Source organism: Symphalangus syndactylus, chromosome 7 (genome assembly GCF_028878055.3).
Source record: "Symphalangus syndactylus isolate Jambi chromosome 7, NHGRI_mSymSyn1-v2.1_pri, whole genome shotgun sequence".
NCBI lineage: Eukaryota > Metazoa > Chordata > Mammalia > Primates > Hylobatidae > Symphalangus > Symphalangus syndactylus.
In genome coordinates this window covers 61,817,135-61,833,682 of record NC_072429.2, presented here as the reverse complement: position 1 = coordinate 61,833,682, position 16,548 = coordinate 61,817,135, and the positions used below count along the sequence as shown (strand labels likewise).

Sequence of the window (16,548 nt, the reverse complement as noted above, 5' to 3'; positions counted from 1 at the left end):
CAGATAAACAAAATGTGGCATGTATATATGTGTGTGTGTGTGTGTGTGTGTGTGTTTCAGCCCCATCCCCATCCCAACCTCAGGTGAAGGGAGAGGAGCTACAGATTGAGTTTAATCACCAATGGCCAATGACTCAACGAATTATGCTCCAACTATATTTGAGGGAAAATACTTGTAAGTGATAAATAAGTGAGAAATGTTGTAATAAATACAGGTGGCCAGGCACAGTGGCTCACAGTTGTAATCCCAGCACTTTGAGAGGCTAAGGGGGACATATCACTTGAGCCCAAGGGCTAGAGATCAGCCTGGGCAATATGATGAAACCCCATCTCTATAAAAAATACAAAAATTAGCCTGGTGGGTCAGCACATGCCTGTAGTCCCAGCTACTCGGGAGGCTGAGGTGGGAAGATCACCTGAGCCTGGGGAGGTTGAGGCTGCAATGAGCTGTGGTCACACCACTGCACTCCAGCCTGGGCAAGTGAGATCCTGCCTCAAAAAAAAAAAAAAAGAAAAAATAAGAGTATGGACATAAAAGTGGAAACAACAACAGACACTGGGGACTACTACAGGGGAGAGGGAAAAAGGCTAAGGGCTGATATACTATCTATTGGGTCCTAGGTACTAGGATGAGATCATTCATACCCTAAACCTCAGAGTCATGCAGTCACACAATATACCCATGTAACAAACCTGCACATGTACCCTCTGAATTTAAAAGTTGAAATTATTTTTAAAAGGCCGGGGGGCGGGGTGGGGGTGCGATACTGAAATTGGAATGCTCTTTCTTATAGAATGCCAACTACTACCAGCCTGGCCGACATGGTAAAACCTCATCTCTACTAAACATACAAAAATTAGCCAGGCGCACACCTGTAATCCCAGCTACTTGGGAGGCTGAGACATGAGAATTGCTTGAACCCAGGAGGCTGCAGTGAGCTGAGATCACACCACTGCCCACAGCAGAGTGACACCCTGTCTCAAGAAAAAAGAAAAAAAAGAATGCCAACTAGTAAATATAGGATATGAGAAAATCACACTCTTGAACCCCTAGTAATAATTTATTCACACAAGAATCAATTCAAAAGATGCTAAAACAAGTTAAGGAGTTAAGGTTTGATGAGGAACAGCCACATGCAGTTATGTGCTACATAGTAACGTTTCAGTCAACAATGGTCCCATAAGATTATAATACCTTATTTTTACTGTACCTTTTCTATGTTTAGCTGTGTTTAGATACACAAAATACTATTGTGTTGCAATTGTCTACAGTATTCAGTAGTCACATGCTGTACAAGTTTGTAGGCTAGGAGCAACAGGCTATACCATACAGCCTATTTGTGTAGTAGGCTATACATTTAGCTTTGTGTAAGTATACTTTGTATTTCTAAAATAATGCATAGTCTGAATCAACTCATAATGAAATGTGAGGCAAAGACAAAATGAGGGCTTATCTGCAAAATAAATGGTCCCCCCTCTCCAAAAAGGTCACTATCATTGAAGACAAAGAAGGGCTGAGGAATCATTCCAGATTAAAGATGACTAAAGAAATAGGAAAACTAAATGCTATGTGTGATCCTTCCTTGGATAAATCAGGAAGAAAGATTGATATAAATTATATTACTGAGACAACTGGTGAAATTTAAATACAGTCTATAGACAATAGTATTATATCCATCAAGATTTTCCTGATTTTTTTTTATCATTGTCTTGTGGTTCTGTAAATGGATGATCTCACAGTCCAGGTAACAGTAAGGGCATGGTATTTGCAATTTACTATCAGATGATCCAAGAGAAAAAGTATAGATATATATGTGGAGACAGCGAGGGCAACAGGAGTGTGAAAAGAATAAAACAAATGTGACATGTTACCTTGGTGAATCTGGGTGAAGAGTGTATGGGAGTACTCTGCACTATAACTGCAACTTTTCTGTAAGCTTCAAATTGTTTCAGAAGGAGGGTTTTTAAAAATGAGTAAGAAAAACTTCCCATAAGTGTACCATGTTTACGCTTCTGGAGAGAGGCTCTTCATGCTTGCATCAGGTTCTGACTGTGAACACTCCTCAAAAAAGGGTCAAGACCCACGAATAGAAGTGATAAGAAGGGAAATAAAAATTATGAAAAAAAAAACTAATACACCTTCTTCCCATTACTTATATTTGTTTTTTTGGAGACAGGGTGTCATTCTGTTGCTGAGGCTGGAGTGCAGTGGCACAATCATGGCTCACTGCAGCCCTGACCTCTCCAGGCTCAACCTTCCACCTCAGCCTCCCAGGTGGCTGTAACTGCAGGTGTGCACTACCATACCCACCTGATTTTTGTGCGTTTTCTTGTAGAGACAGGATTTCACCTAGGCTGGTCTTGAATTCCTGGGTTCAAGTGACCCAGCTGCCTCAGCCTCCCAAATTGTTAGGATGACAGGTGTGAGCCACTGAACCCAGCTTAATTGAAAAACAAAAAAATTTTATTTGATAAGGGGTCTTGTTATGTTCTCCAGGTGGTCTCAAACTCCTGGCCTCAAGCAATCCTCCCAAAGTGCTGGGATTATAGGTGTGTGCCATCATGCCCAGCCATATTTCTATATTTAGTCATATTCTCTGACTCTTATAAATGGGAATTAAACTCAAATAGCAAAGATAAAGATGTGAAGCACTGATGTTAGTCTGAATATCAGGGTTTTAAAAAAAGGTTTTAATTAAAGCAGTAAAACTTAAAATTATAAAATAATAGCTTTTGCCACATTAGCAATAAATGCTGTTGTTTCTTTAGTCTTTATTAACAGAACCAGGGGCTTGCTCTATCACTCATGCTGTGCAGTGGCACAATTGCGACCCACTGCAGCCTCGAACTCCTGGGCTCAAGCAATCCTCCCGCCTCAGCCTTCCAAGTAGCTGGAACTACAGGTTCATGACACCACTCCCGGCTAACTTCAGTCTTTAAAACTCAATAGTTGACCCAAAACAAATTTCTCATTCATTTTATGATCATTTATTCATTCAATCTGAAATATTTCATCAATTTTGAACCAAACACTGCTCACTGCTGGGGGAAGGAAACTGCAAGTAATCATTAATTGACTTCTCATTGACCACAAAATTAAAACATATTTATTACACTAGAAAGTGAAGTTTCTTCATTGTGGCTAGATCAAAGAATATGATTATAGGTGAGAAATGTGTAAAGAGTACAAAAAAAAATCAATTTAAAATGATTATTTAGGGTGGGCGCAGTGGCTCACACCTGTAATCCCAGCACTTTGGGAGGCTCAGGTGGGTGGATCACTCGAGGTCAGCAGTTCAAGACCAGCCTGGCCAACATGGTAAAACCGTGTCTCTACTAAAAATACAAAAATTAGCCAGGTGTGATGGTGCACTCATGTAATCCCAGCTACTCAGGAGGCTGAGGCAGGAGCATTGCTTGAACCTGGGAGGCAGACGTTGCAGTGAGCCAAGATGGCGCCACTGCACTCCAGCCTGGGCAACAGACAGAGCGAGACACCATCTCAGAAAAAAAAAAAAAAAAAAAAGATTTTTAAAATGTCACATGTAATTTCACAAGAAAATTAACTGCAACTCAGGTTTATTTTCACATTGTTTAATTTTATGTACATTTCACATATCATAAATACACACAATACAAAAAGCTATACAAAAACCCTAGTAATTTAACATTTAAAAAAGGAAGTGGGAGATACTGCATTTGATTTCTGACACTTTTCTGTTTAAATAATACTTAAATTCAGTTTTCAAGAAGACAACAAATTGAAAATCATTAATTTTTCAGAGGGCTTTGTGTTCACATAAATTCATCATTCAGGCTGGGCATAGTGGTTCACGCCTGTAATCCCAGCAAGTTGGGAGGCTGAGGTGGGTGGATCACCTGAGGTCAGGAGTTCAAGACCAGCCTGGCCAACATGGCAAAACCCCATCTTTAAATAAAAACAAAACAAAACATAAATAGATTCATCATTCAAGTATATTTTTATTGAAGCAATAAACCACTTCATTGGCTGCAGAGTCAAACTGGGTAAGCCTCAATATTGAGCAAAAGTAGAGAACTCTTGCTTTCCTCAGCCTAGAATCAGCTTCTAACACATGAAATGCAGAGCACAACAGTGATTTTTAAGCTGGCATTATTAAGACCATAGTATAGGGCTGACAATGCACAGCACACCCTATATTGTTTGCCTATAGACTCTTGTTAAAAATATCATACTAAAAATAATAATTAGAAATTTTATTTTTCCTAATTTTTTGTTCAATTTAAAAAATAATACATCTTTTTCATTGTGCTTGGCAACTGGACATGACATAATTTAAAGACACAATGGAGAAAATATATACATAACTGCTAAAGGATTTTGACATTGTTTAAATTAATTATTTTATTATTTTGGTTCAACAGTTATCAATCACAGCAAATATAAATAACAAAATAATATCATTCACCATACGATCATGTTTTTAAAAAGTGAACTGTTGAGGCACAAAAACATTATGTGACTTGCCCAAGGTCATGAAAGGAATGAGGGGCAGACAACAGCATGTTTTTTCTAACTTAAACAACTATACTAACCCCTAGCTTATACCATCTCTCAAAATCAGCTCAGGGTGACAGATACAGAAATTTAATGCATTATCCAGGAATGTTTGTTTAACCTAAACCCTGTTATTAATAAACTTAAGAATCTATATGTTTAGCATACATTGTTAGGAATTTACAAATCAAACATCTTTTTCTGAATTATTAGGTGTGTAATTTGTTAGTATTTGACACAACTGCAAAAACAAAATTGACCATTTTAAACAAATGAATTCTATGAAAGATGCTTATTAACATGATTTTTTAAAAAATACTAATTATAGGACCTACAAAATTCAGAAGACAGTACCTTAGATACAAACATTTAATATAAATGTATTAAATCATCTTCTAGTTGACCCTTTGTTATCAATGAAAACGTTCTAACAAAGCACTCATAATGTTTCCTGGTATTCTTTGGTGCTTGTCAATCAAAGCTTGAACAGCATTCTTCGTCTATTAAGAAAACAAAAGAAAAGCTATTGTTAGTAAATCTTAATATAGATTGATTTAACTCCCATCACCCCTCAGAATTAATGATTTCCTTCTCAGTATACCTGAAGCTTATATATTTTTCTTTTTTATAGAGATGGGGTTTCACTATGTTTCCCAGGCTGTTCTCGAACTCCTGGGCTCAAGCAATTCTCCCACCTTGGCCTTCCAATGTGCTGGGATTACAGGCATGGGCCACTGTGCCTGGCTGCAGCATATTTCTTATATTTATTTTATTAAGCCTTCAGTTATAGTTGTTGTCCACGTGTCTATTTTCTATACCAGACTGTAAGCTCCTTAAGATACATCTTAGTATTTCTCCAGCATTAAGCACAGCAACACCTTGCACATGATAAACACTAAAGGGAACTTAAAGAGGAAAAAAAGTAGAAAAATTTCGAGTAGACAAATGGAAGACTTAGTCCTTTCCAGCTATTAGTAAACTCTAATGTATATTTTCTTTTATCACCATACATACTAAACAATTATATCAGGGTCTCACTGTGTTGCTCAGGCTGGTCTTGAACTCCTGGACTCAAGGGATCCTGCTGCCTTGGCCTCCCAAAGTGCTGGGATTACAGGCATGAGTCATCATGAACTATGTATTTACATACATATATACTTCCTTTTTTAGACTTTAACCTTTAAAGAAAATAAACACTAGGCCAAAGATGTATTATAAAAATACGCCCCTTTGGCTGGGTATGGTGGCTCACACCTGTAATCCCAGCACTTTAGGAGGCTGAGGTGGGTGGATCACTTGAGATCAGTAGTTCGAGAGCAGCCTGACCAACATGGTGAAACCCCGTCTCTACTAAAAATACAAAATTAGCAGGTGTGGTGGCACATGCCTGTAATCCCAGCTACTTGGGAGGCTGAGGCAGAAGAATCGCTTGAACACAGGAGGCGAAGGTTGCAGTGAGCCAAGATCGCACCATTGCACTCTAGCCTGGGCAACAAGAGTGAAACTCCATCTCAAAACAAAACAAAACAAAACAAAAAACACCTCTCTAAACCACAGTTTTCATACCTGTAAAATGAGAACTACTTCATACAGTTATAAGGATTAAATGAAACTGAAGGGACATCTTCAGGTACTTAACATAGTGACTGCCAGAGTTTGTGTTCCGTGATGTGTATTAAGTGTATTCTAGAATTTTATTGATTCATTCAAAAAATATTAGATGCTTTGGAAATTATAATATTAGTGAAACAAGTCTCTAATCTCGAGGAGCTTATAACTTAAAAGGAAGAATCAAGTATAAAGTAACTAAAATGTGAGATCATTAGTGATGAGTATCATCTGAAGTGTGAAAAGAAAGTGTTCAGAAGTTCAGACCTGAGAGCCCACTGGGTAGGCAGTGAGCAGGGGAGGACACATGAACAGGGTACTGTTTGGTGTGGGTCTCCAAGGACCCATAATATTCCAATAATGGTAAAGGAAGGAGCATGAGAAGAAAAGAGTCCAGGAAACCCACTGTGTAAGGAATGGCGAGTTAGCCAGTTTTGCTGGAGTTTCAGGTGTTCAAAAGCTGGGTAAGGTAAGGCTTTAAAATTAATTTCAATTAAATCATGAAGGGAGTTAAATACCAAGTAAAAAAGCACAGACTTTGAGTATATAAAAAAAGTATAGACTTGTACCAAGTAAAAAAGTATAAACTGGTGGTGCGCGCCTGTAATTCCAGCTATTTGGGAGGCTGAGGTACGAGAATCACTTGAATCCGGGAGATGGAGGTTGCATTGAGTGGAGACTGCACCACTGCACTGCAGCCAGGGTTACAGAGTAAGACTGTCTCAAAAACGAAAGAAAGAAAAGAGGGAAATCCTATCATGTGATACAACATAGATGAACCTTGAGGACATTACGTTAACTGAAATAAGTCAATGACAAAAAGACAAACACCGTATGATTTCACTCATATGAGGTATCTAAAGTGGTCAAAGTCTTAGAAAAGTAAAATGGTGGTTGCTAGGAGCTGGAGGAAGGGGAAGTGGGAAGTTGGTGTTCAACAGGTATAGTCCATTTTGCAAGATGAAAAAATTCTAGAGACCTATTGCTCAATAATGTGAATGTACTTAACAGTACTGAACTGTATGCTTAAAAATGGTTAAGATAGTACATGTATGTGTTTTTACCATAATTTGTTTTACTATGTTTTACCATATTATCTGTTTACCATATGTTTTACCATAATATGTTTTTACCATAATTTATATTTTAAAAAATAAATCAGACTATATATATACCAAAGACTATATAGAAGTCATAATCAAAATATAATCATCCCATTTTATTTTTTGAGAGACAGTGTCTCACTCTGTTGCCCAGGCTGGAGTGCAGTGGCACAATCATAGTTCACTGTAACCTTGACCTCCTGGATTCATGATATCCTCCCACCTCAGCCTCCCAAGGTGCTCGGATTACAAGTGTGAGCCACCAAGCATGGCCCATTCATCCCATTTTCTAAGTGATTCAGTTAACATGACATTTATTGCATTTAACAAGAATGGGGTAAAAAAGGAAAAAAAGGAGAACATGACATTTGTAGGGTTTTGTTTTTTTTTTTTTGTAGTTTTATACTCTCTGAAAGTATAATTACAAGGCAGGCAGGCTTTTCTCCTCTCCATCCTCCTTCATCTCTTTGAAAAACTAGTATTACTGACCATTCCCATTTTTTACTAAAACCTCACCTGCTGACTTCTGTCACACAAATTTACTTGTTCTCTTACCTCTCTGCCAGTTCTCTTTCAGTCAGCTCTGGCACTTCTTCCTTGGCCTTCTCCTTCAGTGCTACATCTCCTGCAGTCTGTTCTCAGCACTTTTCTTTCTTTCTCACCTGCCTTGTAAAGCTCATGGCTTAAGTAACTGTCTCAGTGCAAATGACTGAAATCTCCATCATCAATTCTGACTTTCTCCCAAACTCCAGTCCAATATTTCCAAAAACCTATGCATAGAAATATATTCCTATCCTACAGGTTACCATAAATTCTATCACTGGCCGCCACCCACTAAATGTCTGGAGCACTCCCCTCACGCCCCCAACTCCTGCCTGTAGTGACAATAAGTCTCCAGGGATTAGCAAATGTTCCCTAGGGGGTACAATCACCTCTGGTTGAGAGCCACTGACCTAGACATGCTTGTAGAATATAAAAATAAATCAATGACATTCAAAATATAATAATTGAAAATAAAAATCTGTCCTAAAACTAAAAAAGAAAAAGCAACTTACCTTTTCAGCTAATTCTTCCGCTGTTATCTGTGGGTCATATGGAATGGGGTCACCTAAATAGGTCCGTAACTTCACTGGAAAACCTCCATACATTGGAGCAAATGGATAGCGGAATTTTTCATAAAGCCACCTAAATAACCCTGTTTTAGAGTAAACACAATCATTTTAACTTAAGTATTCTGACCATATAATTGTAAACTTCCAAATTAATTATGCAGGACTTACAGGAAGGTGGCAAAAAATATCACTTCTTGGCAATTAATACAATTTTTTAAAAAGAAGAGCTTTTCATCAATTATAACAAATATATCACACCAATGCAAGATATTAATAATAGGAGAAACTAGGGGGTGGTGAGAAGATTTATGAGAACTCTCTGTACTTTCTATAAACCTAAAAATGCCCCCCAAAAAAGTTTATTATTTTTTTAAATGAGCTTTTAAACCACAGGAATTTAACAAAAATAAGTAAACAATGAATAAATAAAAATAAAAATACAGTAATTTTAAAAGGCAAACAAGTTACTATTATTGCAAAACAAACGCTAAACTGCTACCAAACTACTAGAGGTGAAAAAGTCTAGAGTCTCACAAATAAGTAACTTAGATAAATAAAAGACCAAAAAAAGGAAGAATAAATTTATGTAAATATGAGACTATAATGCCAAATAAACTAGGTAAAGACAAAATATTATTATGAATTAGGAAAAACACATCAAAGCAAATAACTACTAATACTAATGACCAAATATGAAATTTACCAGAATAAAATAAAAGTGGTAATAATGTAAAAATAAACTGACAGACTAAATTTTAAAAAACATCTAAAATATCATCAAAGGAATCCAAAACAGGCAGGCCACATGGAACACACAGTCATGGATTGTACCAAAAGTTAAAAGTATTGCTTACACATCAAAACACAGAATACACCCTAACCTACAGGTCACACACACACACACACATACACAAAATCACTAGATACTATTTTTGGAATATTCAACTTTAAAGTAAAAAAAGTAAAAAAAAAAAAAAAAAAAGCACAGGCAAAATGAATAAACAAAACTTCTGGAATAATTTCTGATTTGCCACTGAATTCTAAATAAATGAGCCAAGAAAAAATTAGAAGAAATAGGCTGGGCACAGTTACTCACGCCTGTAATCCCAACACTCTGGAAGACCAAGGGGGGTGGATCACCTGAGTTCAGGAGTTCGAGACCAGCCTGGCCAACACAGCAAAACCTTGTCTCTGCTAAAAATACAAAAATTAGCCAGGCATGCTGGCACATGCCTGTAGTCCCAGCTACTCTGGAGGCTGAGGTGGGAGAATCATTTGAAGCTGAGAGGTAGAGGCTGCAGTGAGCCAAGATCATGCCACCACACTCCAGCCTGGGCAATAGAGAGAGACTCTGTCTCAAAAAAAAAAAAAAAAAGTAAATAAATAAACAAATAGAAGAAATAAATCCACAACAAAAGTTAAAGATCTCATCACTCTTCCCTTCCACTTTAAATCTGATAAAAAGGGAAAAAAATAAGACTTAAAAAACAATGCAGTACCAACAAAATAGCAATGTTATACATAAAAGAAACAAGGGCAGTTTAAAGCTCTTCAGAAGGGGACTTGTAAGTAGATAGGAACACTAACAATAATAGTGCTAGGATAAAAAACAAAACAAAACAAATAATGCTAGGAATATGTAATATAATCAATTAAATATAATACGCAAACCATAGGGTACAATAACAAGCTGAATACTTCAAAATAAGAAACAGGTATTGCAAAGAAAAAGCACACCTAATCATTAACATTGCTATAATTACATTAAAATCTGATTTTTTAAATCTATAAATAAAGGATAGGTAAAAAGAACTTTCCAGTGTAAATGTATTATGGTACAAAATATTTTTTTTTTTTTTTGAGACGGAGTCTCGCTCTGTCGCCCAGGCTGGAGTGCAGTGGCGCGATCTCGGCTCACTGCAAGCTCCTCCTCCCTGGTTCATGCCATTCTCCTGCCTCAGCCTCCCAAGTAGCTAGGGCTACAGGTGCCTGCCACCACGCCTGGCTAATTTTGTTTGTATTTTTAGTAGAGACGGGGGTTCACCATGTTAGCCAGGATGGTCTCGATCTCCTGACCTCGTGATCCACCCACCTCGGCCTCCCAAAGTGCTGGGATTACAGGCGTAAGCCACCGCTCCGGGCCAGTACAAAATATTTTTAAAAGCAACAAGAAGTGACAAATAAACCAAAGCAAATGCGATTTCCTTAGGTAGTTAATCTTAGTTCAATATCATATTGTCATCCATTTTTAAAGCTGTAACTTCTGGGGTGAGTTAAAAAGATTGTTGGGATAGTTTGTAAACGTATTCTAAACCTTGTCACCATGGTTTAAAACAATAAACTAGCTAATCCACTGTGAAGTTTTTAAAAGCCCATTGGAAGAATTTCAGTTTGTGTATGATACTCTCAACAGAAATACAGCATTAAGAACGGTCATTACTTAGAACTGGTTATGATTTGGACTTTAAACAGAAAAACGTCTAAATAGTATATCCATTTTCTAAAGATAACAATTCAAAAGGTTTCCTTGTAGGGTTCAACAGCCCAAATATTTTAAAAATTACATTGTAATTTAAAACCATACAAATCAGAACTTACTTGTTCCTCCAAGTGATCTAAATCCTTCTCGGATATTTTGTGTAAACATAGGAATAATGGGCTAAAGAAAAGGAGAATTTGAATTAAAAAGTAAATAAATTAATCCATTCAATGTCTCCATTAGAGTAACTAATGCAAACTTTTTTTTTTTTAAGAAAGAGAAAAGGCACCTATTGCCATGCCACCCTGAACATGCCCAATCTCGTCTGATCCCAGAAGCTAAGCAGGGTCGGGTCTGGTTAGTATCGGCATGGGAGAAAGAGAAAAGGAGTACAAATTCATTAGCATGGGGGTGTGAGGGGATCACAAAGTGATTATGCAAACTTTGAGGGCCTGTTTGATATTATGAAAATAAAATATTTTTAAAATAAAAGCACGCATGATTAGTTTATCAACTAAATTCAACTTGATCATTTGTAAAAATAGAAATTGGAAACACTACCCTCCAGTGGTAATATATAATATTTCATTGACCAATTTTCCTAACATTCCACATAAAACCTTGAAACTCAAAATAGAGATTACAGTAATCATTAATTTCACTAAATAAAATGAATGTGGTAAACGCAATTGTCTTTAGTGGGCTATTGAATAGTACGCTCACTGGAGAAAAGTTGCAAGCAGGGATTCTAAGGGTAATTTTTCGGGGGGGGGGGTTGGGGACAGAGTCTCACTCTGTGGCTCAGGCTGGATTGCAGTGGCATGATCATGGCTCACTGCAGTCTCAACCTCCCAGGTTCAAGCAATCCTCCTACCTTGGTTTCCCAAAGTGTTAGGATTACAGGCGTGAGTCACTGCACCTGGCTCCAAAGGGAAATTTATGTATATTTAAATGGCAAGTTTTGGCAAGATGCTGTCGTGGAATTGGTAAAATTTTTTGTGAGTCTATTAAATCTAAAATACTCAACATCAATGAAAAGTAACTATAAGACTCAACCACACAGACAAAAAGGAAAAGCACATATATTAAATAATTTGGCCAGGTGCAGTGGCTTGTGCCTGTAATCCCAGCACTTTGGGAGGCCAGGACAGGTGGATCACTTGAGCCCAGGAGTTCAACACCAGCCTGGGCAACATGGCAAAACTCTGTCTCTACAAAAAAATGTAAAAATTATCCGGCTGTGGTGGTACGTGCCTGTAGTCTCAGTTACCTGGGAGGCTGAGGTGGGAGGATTGCTTAAGACCAGGAGGCAGAGGTTGCAGTGAACCAAGATCACACCACTGCACTCCAATAAGGGCAATAGAGCGAGACACTGTCTCAAAAAAAAAAAAAAAAAAAAAAGAATTCTCCATAATTGTTTGATTTTAGAGAATTTCTGCTAATAAGTTCATGATTTTTATTTTCCAAAAATGTCAATGATTCAGTATATTTAATAATGAAGACCTTAAATACATATAAAATAATGAAGTATTGATACGTAAAGAGGTTGTGCCACTGTGAATACTGAAGTAGATAAAAAATCGAATGAAACACTTAAAAATATACATAATATACTGAATTAAATGATGTTTCAGAATAGATAAAATTTTGGTTGGGGGAGTATTACATTACTTACAGTCAACCATGAGTAAATGCCTAATACAAAATTACCTGCTTAATAGGTGAGATATTTAAATAAGCTTAAAAGTTATTCCTACTAAGCTTTGGAAAACAGTAAAATACGGCGGACTGAAGGAAAGAGACTATAGGCAAAGCCTTCATAAAACCTACTACTTCACATATAACTAACCAATCATTTGTTATATCTCTCCTCTCGCCAGAAGGAAGATGCCTAATACACTGCAAGGACACTGTTTTGTTCACTGTTGTATAGCACCTAGAACTGTGCCTGGAATCCACTAGGTGCTAACAGAAAGTGAGATGGAGAAATTAAACAAAGAGTGAGTAAACAGAGCAAAGAGACAATGCTTCTAAATGAATTAATTTGTATTCTCTGAATACAAAAGTCAGAAATAGACAGCAGCAATCTCAGAACCAGTTAGGAAAAGGGGAGAAGTTAGGTGAAGAAAAGCAGTCAGGGCCGGGCATGGTGGCTCATGCCTGTAATCCCAGCACTTTGGGAGGCCAAGGCAGGCAGATCACTTGAGGTCAGGAGTTCGACACCAGCCTGGCCAACACGGTGAAACCCCATGTCTATTAAAAATACAAAAATCAGCCAGGCGTGGTGGCCAGCGTCTACAATCCCACCTACTCGGGAGGCTGAGGCAGGAGAATCACCTGAACCTGGGAGGTGGAGGCTGCAGTGAGCAGAGATCATGCCACTGCACTCCAGCCTGCGTGACAGAGCAAGACTCCGTCTCAAAAAAATTAAAAGTAAAAAAGAGCAGTCAAATGAAGAAATTAAAATTTGATGGAGTTAGAAAGCTAAAACACAAGAAGATAAAGAACATAAAACACACTGAATTGTTTATGCATATAAGTAAATATAGTTTATTTGCTTGTTTTTGTAGAGATGGGGTCTTGCTTTGTTGCTCAGGCTAGTCTTGAACTGGCTTCAAGGGATCCTCTTGCCTCAGCCCCCCAAAGTGCTGGGATTACAGGCATGAGCCTCCATACCTGGCCTTTAATTATTATTATTATTATTTTGGTAGCTTCCACAATACTCAGACACTGAATTCTTCAGTAAAAAGTTCAGATTGTTATCTGGAAATCACTACTAGTTTTGTAAAATAAAATATTAGTATAGCTGAAATCCTAATGTTTTAAATAGTTATAAAATGTCTTTAGAGTTGAGAACCTAAAATGTCCAAGAAGAAACAGAAATATTTCAGCTCATGCATATACCATTTGCCACTTCCAACCAGTATGGCTGGATTTATATCTACTGACTGGCATGATCCCAGAATTCTGTATTGATGTATGCATTTATAAAGACTTTCCTGTTGAAATATCATTCCTTAAATAGCTACCTCTCCAGAAGCTGGACATTTCTAGAGCTCACTAAATAAAAGAAAGCTTACCCTAGCAGGCTCAGTATTCCTCACTATAGTCTCAGAATATGGTTTCTACATTGGCACTCAAGCTTTCATCCTTAAAGCCACAAGCCTTACTTTATCCCAAATTGATCTTGCAATATAATTATTCATTCCTCTTATTTAAGATGGAGTCTTGCTCTGTCATACAGGCTGGAGTGCAGTGGCACGATCTAGGCTCACTGTAACCTCCGCATCCTGGGTTTTTAAGCGATTCCTCTGCCTCAGCCTCCCATGTAGCTGGGATTACAGGCATGCGCCACCACACCCGACTAACTTTTTTGTGTGTTTTTAGTAAAGACAGAGTTTGACGATGTTGGCCAGGCTGGTCTGGATCTCCTAACCTCAAGTGATCTGCCCACCTCAGCCTTCATTCCTTCTTTTATGCATACTTTGTACATGAAGAAGTTGCATCAGCAACCTAGAATTCAATTGCTTACATATATAAATGTGTGTCTATATGTATGTGTGTGCATGCATGTTTGCAAGGGAGAGAGGGAGGGAGAGAGAGAGAATACATATGTATAATTTTTTTTTTTTTTTTTTTGAGGCAGAGCCTTGCTGTCTGTCGCCCAGGCTGGAGCACAATGGCACGATCTCGGCTCACTGCAACCTCTGCCTCCCAGGCTCCAGTCATCTTCCAACCGCAGCCATCTGAGTAGCTAAGACCATGCCCAGCTAATTTTTGTACTTTTAGCAGAGATTGTATTTCACCATGTTGCCCAGGCTGGTCTTGAACCCCTGGCCTCAAGTGATCCTCCTGCCTTGGCCTCCAAAACTGCTGGGATTACAGGCATGAGCCCCCATATCCAGCTGAGAATGTATATTTTTAAAAACTATTACTGGGGTCTTGACGTCTTAACTCTGTCACTAAAAATGTGGGAGCCATTGTACAAGTTACTTACCATGTTTAAGCCTCACTTTCTTCATGCATAAAATGGGGATAAATAATAATTATCTCTATCTCAAAGTTTTTTATGGATAAAGTGAGATAATTCGTATAATTTTATTGAAACAAAATATTTTCTTTTAAATCTGCTATTTATTTTACAATTAAAGTAAATGGACTAGTTATCTCCTGAACTTATTTAGACATGAAATTACCTAAAAGTTCTTACCAAAGTCATAAGTCTCAAGAATTCACAAACCAGGGTGATTTGTATTATATCAAAAAGTCTGTCACTTTCAAATAAACCTTAATATCTTCTACCAATATTTTGTGAACTTGCCTTGACAATCAAGCTTTTTACCCTTTAATTTCTATTACTATGTTACAATTTAAATGTGGTTAATCCTGTAACAATAGCCTTAAATTTTGTTCACAGCTTATAATTTTGTGAGGTCTATTAAGGGATTTTCCAGAGGGGATACTTGTGCCACTTACAACTATATATATATATATATATATATATATAACTGAAAGATTTCCCTCACGTATCTGGGAAGCCCCTTCAGTCTCGGACGTCAGCAGACTCACTGTGCAATGTAGTCAGGAATGGCAACAGTACCGGTTGCCTCGAGTTCTGAACTGTGTGCTCTGCTCTGCTGCTGCCTTGCTGAATGAACAGATCCCTTCCATCCCTCCATCTCTCTGTGCCTGAATCTCCTCATCTGCAACATTGGAATAATTATATGCATCACCTCCTTACTGAATAGGAGTACAAGATAAAGTGTTTAAAAGTGCTATGAGATATTGGGGTGGCACAATATTTATCAAACTCGTAAGATTTCTGTTTGTTTTTAAACTTATAAAAAGGTATTTCTTAAACTTTCTGAAGTTTTATATAAAAATCTCAATTAAGTTATCTAGATTATTTAAATTAATTATCTGGAAACTCTAGGATTAGAAAGAGTTCTTTTCTCTATATCGTTTATCTCTTTCAGGTCTTCTTCCAAGCAAAATGTTGCTGAAAATGTAAACTTAAGAATGAGGAATTGGAATCCCATGGCATATTTATGTGATTTTAAATCTATTTTTGTCATCTTTATCTTAAACTTTTGAAGAAACAATTCTTTCAAAATATAAACTTGAAAGCTGAACCATCTTTGATTAGGATTTTAGCTTTTATCATTGTTTTCATATACATTATATTGATTATTCTTAATTTTTGTATAACTGCATATATCCTTTTGTATTCTACATTATTTATATAGTATAGGTTTTTGTTTTCTATGTCAGTGCTTAAGACTTTGGGAAATAAGTAAAATGTGCCATAATTCATTTTCTATACAACTAAAAAACTAAGTTACTGACAATATTCTCCAACTGGCCTGGAAAAGGAACAACACTCTATCAAACATAATTTCTTTTCCTGACAATCAAAATTAAAATAAACAGAAAACGAAGGAGAAACTTTCCATAGGTAATAGATAAGTGTTTCATAGGCTAAAGTACAATATGGAGACCAAAAGGCTGAGAAATACTTTCCAAAGGCAAAATAAAAGAACAAAATGACATTCAAATTCTCCAGTCTTTTTTTTTTTTTTTTTGAGACAGAGTCTCACTCTGTCACCCAGGCTGGAGCGCAGTGGTGTGATCTCAGCTCGCTGCAACCACCACCTCCTGGGTTCACGCAATTCTCCTGCCTCAGTCTCCCGAGTAGCTGGGATTACAGGCG

At 37.3% G+C, this 16,548-nt stretch overlaps 1 protein-coding gene across 8 annotated transcripts in view; it reads right to left on the bottom strand.

Annotated features, from left to right (window-relative positions):
* Nucleotides 1-3,577: 3,577 nt before the first annotated feature.
* TMEM68 (transmembrane protein 68) overlaps nt 3,578-16,548 on the bottom strand; it is a 37,457-nt gene continuing 24,486 nt past the window's right edge. For 5 of the 8 annotated variants that reach the window (XM_055286382.2, XM_055286381.2, XM_063643306.1 and 2 more), the window contains 3 exons: nt 10,958-11,018; nt 8,303-8,442; nt 3,578-5,036 (listed from right to left, as the gene is read on the bottom strand). In XM_055286382.2, the coding sequence (XP_055142357.1) occupies nt 4,950-5,036; nt 8,303-8,442; nt 10,958-11,018 (288 nt within the window). In that variant the 3' untranslated portion in view covers nt 3,578-4,949. The remainder of the gene's footprint in view (nt 5,037-8,302; nt 8,443-10,957; nt 11,019-16,548) is intronic. The other 3 variants (XM_063643308.1, XM_055286386.2, XM_063643307.1) reach the window with 2 other exon arrangements.